Genomic DNA, 10,312 nt, shown 5'->3' on the forward strand with positions numbered 1-10,312 from the left:
GCGGAGAAGAAGAGGATGTCTCTACCCTCACTCAGCTTCCTTTGCCTCTCTAAGAGCCAAGTTCACTGAAGTGAGAAGGAAGGGTCTTAAAACAGACCCAAGTCCTGCTGTAGGTTTCACCCTGACATAGGAATCCATGTTCCATGTCTAGGGTCATTCACGGGGAAAGTAGGCTGGGGCCCCAGTGCAACCAGACTCCGTTCTCTTCTGTCTGCTCCTGCCATGCCTTCTTTGACCTTGGTTCCTGTCACACTACCCTGGGCATTAAAACCCATTCCTGGGTGACTAAGGGCAGGAAGAACCAGGTTAGTGGAACAGGACACTGCAGAAAAGAGAGTCCCCTCCTCAACTGCGATTTCCATTGCCTTTGGCATGAGAACTCGGTAAAGACAGCAGCAGTCCCCAAAGAAAGGGAGAATACAGATCAGATTTAGAAGCCGGTAAGTCTGAGCTTCCTACCAAAGTCTCCTCCATTCTGAAAATTCGGGCCATCTTCTTAGCCCTTCCCCAGACAGGCCAGCAGGTGGCCCCACCATCGGGGATTTCAAAACCAAAACTACAATAAACTTGAAACAGAAGGGTTCTCTTTTTTTTTTTTTTTTTTTCTATTTTGTTTATGCAAATAATTCATTCCCTACAACATTCCTCCCGGAATGGTCCCCTCCTTCCCCTCCACAGTCATTCCCTCCCCCTTGCCTCCCCTGCATGACCGCTCTCTCCTCAACACAGAGTGGATGAAGACGCTGCCTGGAGAGTCCAGGATCCAAAAACAGGCCTTGAGAAATGTGAGTAAGGCTGATGGGGCCCTGGGAGGGAGGGAGAAGCCAGAGGAGAGAATCCTGGGCAAGGGAGGCAACCCTGCTCCCAAATCCATTCAGGGAGATGGAAAAACCCCTCCCTCCCCACATACCTTACCTATTCCCGCAGCCACACGCTTGCACGCACAAACGCAAACCCCCCCATCCCTCCTCCTGAGGAAGAAAACTTAGACCTGCGAGGCAATGGCCATGTTCCCTTCCTCCTCCCCGCTCATGGCAGGGGAGCAACAAGATGAAGGGATCCACTGTGCCCCGGAGGGGTGTGCTCTGTGCATGACCCCATATTCCATAGGCCGTTTCTCCCAGAGGCCTTTGCTGAGCCTTTGGGAGCCCCATCAGAGAGCCATGACTGGAAACCCTCGCCCTCCATTAACTGGTCCCAAGCCAGCCCTATTCCGAGAAGAGGAGGGGAGTGGGGGGAGAGGGCAGGGAAGGAGGATGGGAAGGGAGGTACAGGGAGGATGATGACCTCTAGACTGGACATTGCCCCAGGGGGAGGAACCACCCAATGCAGTGGTAGCTGGAGACCAGCCTCTCCTCTTCCCCACCCCCACCTAGAACATCCCTACGAGGCCTGGAATGGCCAGAGAGGAAAATGCCGAGCAGTATGCCCATCCCAACCCCCAGCCCAGTCACTGCCCAAATGGCAGGAGTGCCACACCCCACCACTGGACACCCACTTTCTTGTCGGCAGGTGGCTCTTATATCTCCTGGGGCCCGTCCTGTTCTGCTGTATGGGAGGCTCCATCCCTGTTTCACAGAAGCTCTTTGGGGAGGTGACTTCTCCTCTGTACCCCAAGCCTTACCCCAGCAACTTTGAGAAAACCACTGTGATCACAGTGCCCACAGGATTCAGGGTGAAGCTCGTCTTCTGGCAGTTTGACCTGGAACCTTCTGAAGGCTGTTTGTATGACTATGTCAAGGTAGGGGATCAGGTTGGGAGGGCAGAGGGAGAGCTGGGTGTCTCTGGAAACCGAGGATTTGTGCTCTTATCACTCCGAATAGCATTCCCCACCCACAGACACAGCCACAGCCCCAACCCCACAAGGGCTAATGGACAAGTAGAGTTCGGACAGTCTGATGACACTGCGGATAGCGCGTCCCCTGGATTTAGAGGCCCTCAGGGAGCACTGAAGGGAGAAGCACAGAGTGGGGAACGCACAGGCCCCACTTCCAGGAAATTTACTGTCTGTAGGAGTCAGGAAAACCTTCCCCAATGGCTGACTTGCGGGGAGTCTTCGGAAAACTATTGTGCCTCAGTTTCCCTGTGTCCATGTAGAATGTCACCATGGCTGCCTTCCTAAACAGGAACACAGCAAAGAGAACCATGAGGGGTGTTAGCTCAAGCATAAGCCTCAGCAAGGTCATGGGAAAAGTCCCCCGCTGTGTAACAGTCAAGTGTGCCTTCCCGGCCTCAACTTTCTGTATCAGTGAAAATGAGATTCAAGATTCAGGATTGAAGTAGAGTCCACACACACATGCAGTAAATACCATCCCCCAGAGACCCTCTGGACGTTGTGACAGAATAACATGAAAACAATCTGTCTTCTAGCCCAAGGAACGGAGAAGTTTGCAGGGTTGGGTAGGGGGGGTCTTGGTGGCAGGGATGGTGAGGGATGGGGTGGGGACAGGACATCTGCCACGTCTGAGGGGTTAAAGAACCTGTGAAGAAAGAGGTAAGGGAAGCTTGCTGGCCTATGTGGAAGCTGGAGAAGATGGCAGGATGTGAATGGTTTGCATAAGGAGAGGGGGGATAAGTGGACAGAAAATAAAGCAGACCGTTCCGGGCTCCAGGGAAAAAGGGAGGCTAAAGGCCTTTGGAGACAGCCAGGATTCCAGCGGAAGATGAGCGCAGGAGCTGGCGGAGAGACGAAAGTTCTGAAACATGCCAGGGGACAGAGAACAGGGAAGGGGCAATGTACAGGGCACAGGATAACATGCCAGGAATTAGCCACTGAAGACTCAGAGGAGCAGATGAAAGTCACCAGGGGAACAAAAAGAAAGCGAATCATGGAGGGAAAGTTTACAATAGCCAGAGCCCCATGCGTGGAGACCCGATGGCGGCCGGTCCAGCAGTGGGGGGCACCACTCACTCTTTGAGACAAAAGAAGGACTTTCACTGACCTTCCTCACAGGATGTGTCTCCTCAACCACTCTTCTTCCCACCTCTCGTCCTTTCTCCACCAGATCTCTGCTGACAAGAAAACACTGGGGAGGTTCTGTGGGCAGCTGGGTTCTCCACTGGGCAACCTCCCAGAAGGAAAAGAATTTGTGTCTCAAGGGAACAAAATGCTGCTGACCTTCCACACAGACTTCTCCAATGAGGAAAATGGCACCATTATGTTCTATAAGGGCTTCCTGGCCTACTACCAAGCTGTGGGTGAGTGTCCCCTGGGTCCCTTTTTTTCTGGCCTTCAGCACATTGTGTGGGGACTAGAAAAGGGGAATCTTGAATCTATTGAAGCAGGAAGCCCATCCTTCCTTATTCTTCCCCTCAAGAGAGCTTTTTCCAGGAGAGGCCTGCCAACCTGGGTTCTGTCACCATGGGGCAGTTCCCAGAAAGCCTTAGAGTGGCCAGAAAGTGGGGCACCTGCATGGTTCAGTCAGCAAAGCATCTGACTCTTGGTTTTACTTCAGGTCATGATCTCAGGGTCAAGCTCTGCACTGGAGCCCGCTTAAGATTCTCTCTCTCTCTCTCTCTCTCTCTCTCCCTCTACCTCTCTCCCTTCCCATGCCCTCTCCTGCCAAAAAAGAGAGAGAGCGAGGCCTGGAGTTCCAGGTGGCCAGGAGATGATTTGGTCTTGAGGCCACTGGGGATTAACCTCTCTGAGAGCAGAGCCATGACAGAAGTCCCCAAAGGCAAGAATTTAACCCTTCCTTCTGGAATGTCTTCCAGACCTCGATGAATGTGCTTCCAAGAGCAACTCGGCTGAGGAGACTCTCCAGCCCCAGTGCCAGCACCTATGTCACAACTATGTCGGTGGCTACTTCTGTTCCTGCCGCCCGGGCTACGAGCTACAGGAGGACAGGCATTCCTGCCAGGGTGAGCTTGGGGCACCGCGGGAGTGAGGCAGGGAGCAAGCAAGGGTGTGCGGGGCCGGCCAGAGAGACCCCGTGACCCCCACCTGGCTCTGTTCCCCCAGCTGAGTGCAGCAGCGAGCTGTACACAGAGCCATCGGGCTACGTGGCCAGCCTGGAGTACCCCCAGCCCTACCCCCACGACCTGCGCTGTAACTACAGCATCCGCGTGGAGCGCGGCCTCACCCTCCACCTCAAGTTCCTGGAGCCTTTCGAAATCGATGACCACCAGCAAGTACACTGCCCCTACGACCAGCTACAGGTACAGCCATCCCGCTCCCTGAGAGCCTCCCTGCCTCCCCTCCCCCTCCCCTCATCCTCACTTCCTACTAGATCCTCTGGCCAATTGCAACAGGAATGGCAGAGCTCCCTCATGGGCAGGAACGGCAAGCGGGTCCTGGGGATTCCTCTTCTCCTCCAGCGGAGAACATGCACACAAAGCAGAATTACCACCACCACCACCATCCCTGCCCAGTGGGGAAATGTCTGAGTTGAAGAGATGTCCCCCACCCCTTCCCCTTTCCCCACCAGATCTATGCCAACGGGAGGAACATTGGCGAGTTCTGTGGGAACCAAAGACCCGCTGACTTTGACAGCAACAGCAATGCAGTGGACCTGCTGTTCTTCACCGATGACTCAGGAGACAGCCGAGGCTGGAAGCTGCATTACACCACCGAAAGTAGGGTTGCCTGATGGCCATTCTCGCTGGCCAGCCACGGGGCCAAATCAGGAGGGTCGAAAGGAGGACAGCGGCTCTAAAATAAACATGTGCTCTGGTCTCCCCAACAGTCATCAAGTGCCCCCAACCCCAGACCCTAGATGAGTTTACCATCATCCAGGACCTACAGCCTCAATACCAGTTCCGGGATTACTTCATTGCCACCTGCCAGCAAGGCTACCAGCTCGTGGAGGTAAGAGCCCAAGGCCGATGGGGGAGAGTGAACCCAGCCCTCCAGGAGCATTTCAGGTGGGTAGGTCCATCATCAGACTTAGGCTCAGACCCAGCTGGATTCACACGTGTTTGAGCTGGAGGACGGGTCACCTGGTCTACCTGCTCTCAAACTTGATCTCACATTGAAAACACTTCGAATTTTTTTTAAAAACCCTGATGCCTGGGTCCTCTCCAAGAGACTGATTCTGTTGGTCTACAGTGCCCCTAGGATTACTTACAGCTACCCAGGTGATTCTTTTTTTTTTTTTTTTTTTTTTTTTTTAAGATTTTACTTATTTATTTGACAGAGAGAGAGAGATCACAAGTAGGGAGAGCAGCAGGCAGAGAGAGAGAGGGGGAACCAGGCTCCCCACTGAGCAGAGAGCCGGATTCGGGGCTTGATCCCAGGACCCTGAGATCATGACCTGAGCCGAAGGCATAGGCTTAACCCACTGAGCCACCCAGGCGCCCCTACCCAGGTGATTCTGATGTGCAGCCAAGTATATAAACTACTGGCCTAACCGAGTAACAGTCGGATGTGGGAAATGAAAGGCAAGGTGGAGTACAAAGAGTGACTCCCTCAACATCATGGTGCTTTTGTACAGAAGGGACTAGAACCACCTCTCCTACTTCGTGCTCCAAGGAGTTCTTCAGGCACCATGGTGTTGGTCACCTTGGGCCCACCGCCCTGTCCTCAGCTTTGCAGGCTCAGGAAGCACCATGGTTTCGTTGGTTAATCTCACAAAAGCTGGTAAACTTAAAAAAAAAATTATATATATATATATATATTTATATTATATATATTACATATATATATATATATACACACACACACACACACACACATAACTGGAGTGACCCAAGCTTTTTTTATTTTTTAATTTAAAACTGTGGGGTTCAGGGGCACCTGACTGTCTCAGTCTGCAGAGCCTGCGAGTCTACATCTTAGAGTCATGAGTTCGAACCCCACGTAGGGTGTGGAGCCTATGTAAAATACAGTAAAACAAAATAAAATTGTGGGCATCCACTGAACAATAGTGGAAGCAGCCAAGAGTCTAGAGAGAGGATGATCAGGTCTGACAATCAGCCCTTGCTCTGAATTTCCGCTGCATGACTCAGTGCTCCCTTCTGCAACTGTGGTCTGAGAAGAACAAAGGAGCCATGTCCACAGGGGTGCTGAGGTCTGAAAGCCTGAGAGATAGCCTTGCATTCTCGGCCTCTCCAGGGTGCGAAAGGCAGGAAGGGAACCACAGGGCCTCCTTGCACTAATGGCACCTCTGTCTCCGTCTACCTCTTTTCAAACAGGGAGACCAAGTGCTGCTCTCCTTCACAGCTGTCTGTCAGGATGATGGCACCTGGCATCGTGCCATGCCCAGGTGCAAGAGTAAGTCACAACTCAGCAAGTGTCTGCCCCTCGGGAGCCCCCACCCCACCCCCAGCCATGGAGACCTAGGCTGTGAAAGGGAGAGCCTCCTCAAAACACCCTCCCCCTCACTTGTCCCTTGAAGCCTATGGCCCACCTAGGGAACCAGTCAGCCCTCATCTCTGCAGTGTTGGTGGGCTCTACCCAGAACTGAATTTCACTCCATCTATTCCAATCCTTCACAAGCACTGCACCACCCCCTGCCAACTGACAACATTTCCCTAAAGTTCTCAGCCTGCTCCTTGGGCAGAAAACTCAAGTTCTTCCCACTGATGTTCCTGTACCGTCACTCTCAGATCTCATACGGCCCTGTGTTCTCTCCAAGTCAAGGACTGTGGGCCACCCCGAAGCCTGACTAACGGGGCTTTCAGTTATACCACCACAAAGGGGGTGAACACCTACCAGGCCCGTATCCAGTACTCCTGCCAGGAGCCGTATTACAAGATGCATACCAGAGGCGGAATCAGCGAGATTGCTCGAGGTAGGGGCCCACACAAATGGCAGCCTTTTTCTCCCTTCCGTCTTCTCAGGGCATCTGAGATTTTCCCAACATAATGCCTAAGGGATGTATATTGAGGTATCTGCCCAGGACACCGGATTCAGGAACTTGAAGTATAGGGAGTACAGGGCCAGGAGGCATCTAGTAGGGTGAGGAAGGCGCCTGATTCAAAGAAAGTCTTAAATCTCACAGTCAGCTCCCCCTCACCACGGCCATGGCCATTACTACTGCTACACCTGCGAGCACCATCATTATCCCCACCTCCACCCACTCCCAACAGCGCCGCCACCATTACCACCCCCCACCACCCCTGCTGTCACCACCATCACCATCATCATCACTACCACAGCTGCCACAACCACACTACTGCTGTTAGTGGGACTCACCCCGACGCTCTCCCCAGAGACCCCCCAAGCTACTTATGTTGTGATTTTTTGCCTTCAGGTTTACTAAATGACTCTCAAATGCATCTTCAAAATTTTTCTTTAAAATGAGATAAATCACATGCTTTGTCGGTTTGAAACATCCAGAAGAAAAAAGAAAAAAAAATCGTACATGTAGATTATATGGTATTCTTTATGGCTTTGAAGACAGACCATCTTCAGTTTGCATCTTGGTTCTGGAACTTAGAAGTTACATGACCCTGTGCAAATTATTTAAGCTCAGTTTTTCATCCAAAAAAATGCCTGAAAGTGTCACCGAGGCCCTTCAATGAGATAATGTAGATAAAGTCCTCAGCGACAAGCATGGCGCATCGTCAGCAATCAGAACAGGTAGCGGCCATTATCCCTACCATCCCACTACCAAGATGCAATCACTGATAAGATCTTCATAGCTTCATTCCAGTTCTTATGTCTATTTTCACAAACAGGAATGACATCAAACATGGAGTTAAGTATTCTGATTTTTTTCACTGAACATTAAAACAAAAATATAGTAGGGAGCCTCTCAACACTTCCCATATTCCATCCTTGCGTTATTTGAACCTTTCCGTCTGATCCTCGTCCGTGTTGGTTCCGAATCTCCCGTCTCCCCGTCCTGCTCATTCCGTGCTCGTTGGCCTCTGAGACCTGGTTTCCCTGTCTGCCACCTCCCAGCCTGATCATAGCCCCCTTCTCCCTCAGGGACCTATACCTGCACCAAGGAGGGCATTTGGAAGAATGAATGGGAAGGATCGAAGATTCCTCGGTGTTTGCCAGGTGAGTGGAAGCCCTCCGGGGCCATCCCCAGTGCCTTTTGCAGCCCTGCAGGACCTCAGGAAAAGCACGCACAGAGAATGGAGACAAAGTGAAGGGAGAGGCACTCCAGCCTGAGGTCAAAAATAGACAAAAGGAGTGAGGGGAAGAGGGAAGGAGATATTCCGGGAGAAAGGGAGAAAGGAACCCAGAGAATCAGACTGGGTCCTGACATTCCTGCTTTCTCACTGAGCAGATGGGAAGTCAGGGAATTAAAAGAGCAAGAAAACCCCCAGGAAGAAATAAACAAGAACAAGAAGAGGTTGACTAGAGGCCAAAGGCAGGGATTTGTAAGAGTGGGAGGAGAAAGAGGAAAGAGCCCAGAGCCAAAAGACAGGCTATAGGGGGAACTAACTGACCATAGAAGGGAAGAAGGTGGGCCTGGCCTGACTCATCCTTGCCTTCCCCGTCTCTCTCTCCAGTGTGTGGGAAACCCGTCCACCCTGTGGAACAGAAGCAGCGCATCATTGGAGGGCAAAAAGCCAAGCTGGGCAACTTCCCCTGGCAGGCCTTCACCAACATCTACGGGCGAGGGGGTGGAGCCCTGCTGGGTGACCGCTGGATCCTCACAGCTGCCCATACCCTCTACCCCAAGGACCATGACAAGGAAGGCAATGCCACTGTGGACGTGTTCCTGGGCCACGTGGACGTGGAAGAGATCACAAAGCTAGGAAATCACCCTGTCCGCAGAGTCAGTATCCATCCCGACTACCGCCAGGACGAGTCTAACAATTTTGAGGGGGATATCGCCCTCTTGGAGCTGGAAAATAGTGTCACCCTGGGGCCCAACCTCCTCCCCATCTGCCTCCCCGACAACGAGACCTTCTATGACAGGGGCCTCATGGGCTACGTCAGTGGCTTTGGGATAATGGAGGAGAGGCTTTCCTATGACCTCAAGTTTATCCGTCTGCCCGTAGCCAAGCGGGAGTCGTGTGAGAACTGGCTCCGGAAAAATAAGAGGAAGGATGTGTTTTCTCAGAACATGTTCTGTGCTGGAGACCCGTCTCTAAAGCAGGACGCCTGTCAGGGGGATAGTGGAGGGGTCTTTGCGGTGAAGGATGAGAACAGTGATCGCTGGGTGGCCACGGGCATCGTCTCCTGGGGCATTGGCTGTAGCAGGGGCTACGGCTTCTACACCAAGTTACTCAACTATGTGGACTGGATCAAGAAGGAGATGGAGGGGGAGGGCTGAGCCCGGAATTCACTGGGTCAGAATCCAAAGAGCAGTGCATAAAAAAAATCATCTGGCCCGTCGTTGATAACCACTCAGAATCCATATTAAAATCACTGATGCAGAAAGACACCGTGTGGAATAAATGCTCTTTTCTATAACCCTGTCCCTGTTCTTCACCTAAAACGACCCAAAAGTCACCTTCCTTTCCTACAAGATTGACAGAAGATATATTCCACAATCTCTACTTATCATCGTTCTCTTCCATTTTTGTACCATTGGATAATTGAAGCCCTTTCCAAATAAAATTTTATGAGACGTTCCAGTGTGCAAAATGAGTTAAAAGTAGCATTTAATCAATATAAAAATATTTAATAAGATCATATTCAAAATACTTAGGAAGGCAGAGGCACATGGGTAGCCCAGTCAGTTAAGCATCTGATTGTTGATCTCAGCACTGGTCTTTGACCACAGGGTTGTGAGTTCAAGCCCTGCATTGGGCTCCACATTGGGTGTGGAGCCTACCTAAAAAAAAATAAAACACTTAGAAAGGAAATGAGAACAAAAAAGCTTATGCACACATTTACAATTAAGATTTTTTAAAAAGATTTTATTTATTTATTTGAGAGAGACCACGAGAGTGGGGTAAGTGTCAGAGAGATCATGACCTGAGCCAAAGGCAGATGCCCAACTGACTGAGCCACCCACGTGCCCCAATAACAATTTATTTCTAATTTTGTTTTGATTGTATGATATGAAGAAAATCCTGATTTTCCCATGAAAGTAGTTCCAAATATAACAGGTTTTTTTAAAAGCTCACTTTCCAATCTCTAAATATTTCTCTCTCTTTTTAAAGGACTTTATTTAAGTAATCGCTCCCCCAGGGTGGGGCTCGAACTCACAACCCTGAGATCAAGAGCCACACGTTCCACTGACTGAACTAGTCAGGGGCCCCTCTAAATATTTCATAAGAGAGGCGTGGTATGAAATTTTTGTTTCTCAGTTGAAAGATTAACAATATTTTCAAATAATTTGTATTACTTAAGACACATTTAAAGGTCAGAGAAGGACCCGAAACTTGGGATAAGCATTGTAAGTGTTTATAATAGAATATTACCATGATGTTATTGCACAACTGACTCTTCTCTTCTAGACTT

General features: G+C 50.7%; 1 protein-coding gene across 1 annotated transcript; it reads left to right on the top strand.

Annotated features, from left to right (window-relative positions):
* Positions 1 to 677: 677 nt before the first annotated feature.
* Positions 678 to 9,477, top strand: C1R (complement C1r). The gene is made up of 11 exons (XM_059403655.1): positions 678 to 785; positions 1,513 to 1,741; positions 3,006 to 3,198; positions 3,715 to 3,861; positions 3,962 to 4,158; positions 4,428 to 4,575; positions 4,686 to 4,807; positions 6,133 to 6,211; positions 6,576 to 6,731; positions 7,874 to 7,948; positions 8,407 to 9,477. Coding segments are annotated over exons 1-11 (2,118 nt in total). The 5' UTR covers positions 678 to 783; the 3' UTR covers positions 9,177 to 9,477.
* Positions 9,478 to 10,312: the final 835 nt, after the last annotated feature.

The sequence above is a fragment of the Mustela nigripes genome, chromosome 6 (assembly GCF_022355385.1).
Source record: "Mustela nigripes isolate SB6536 chromosome 6, MUSNIG.SB6536, whole genome shotgun sequence".
NCBI lineage: Eukaryota > Metazoa > Chordata > Mammalia > Carnivora > Mustelidae > Mustela > Mustela nigripes.

What these genes read in the sequence shown, in the direction of transcription:
- C1R (XM_059403655.1), top strand. An exon ending in TGCCATGCCCAGGTGCAAGA is followed by an intron (nt 6,212 to 6,575) that starts GTAAGTCACAAC and finishes GTTCTCTCCAAG; the next exon opens with TCAAGGACTGTGGGCCACCC. An exon ending in AATCAGCGAGATTGCTCGAG is followed by an intron (nt 6,732 to 7,873) that starts GTAGGGGCCCAC and finishes CTTCTCCCTCAG; the next exon opens with GGACCTATACCTGCACCAAG.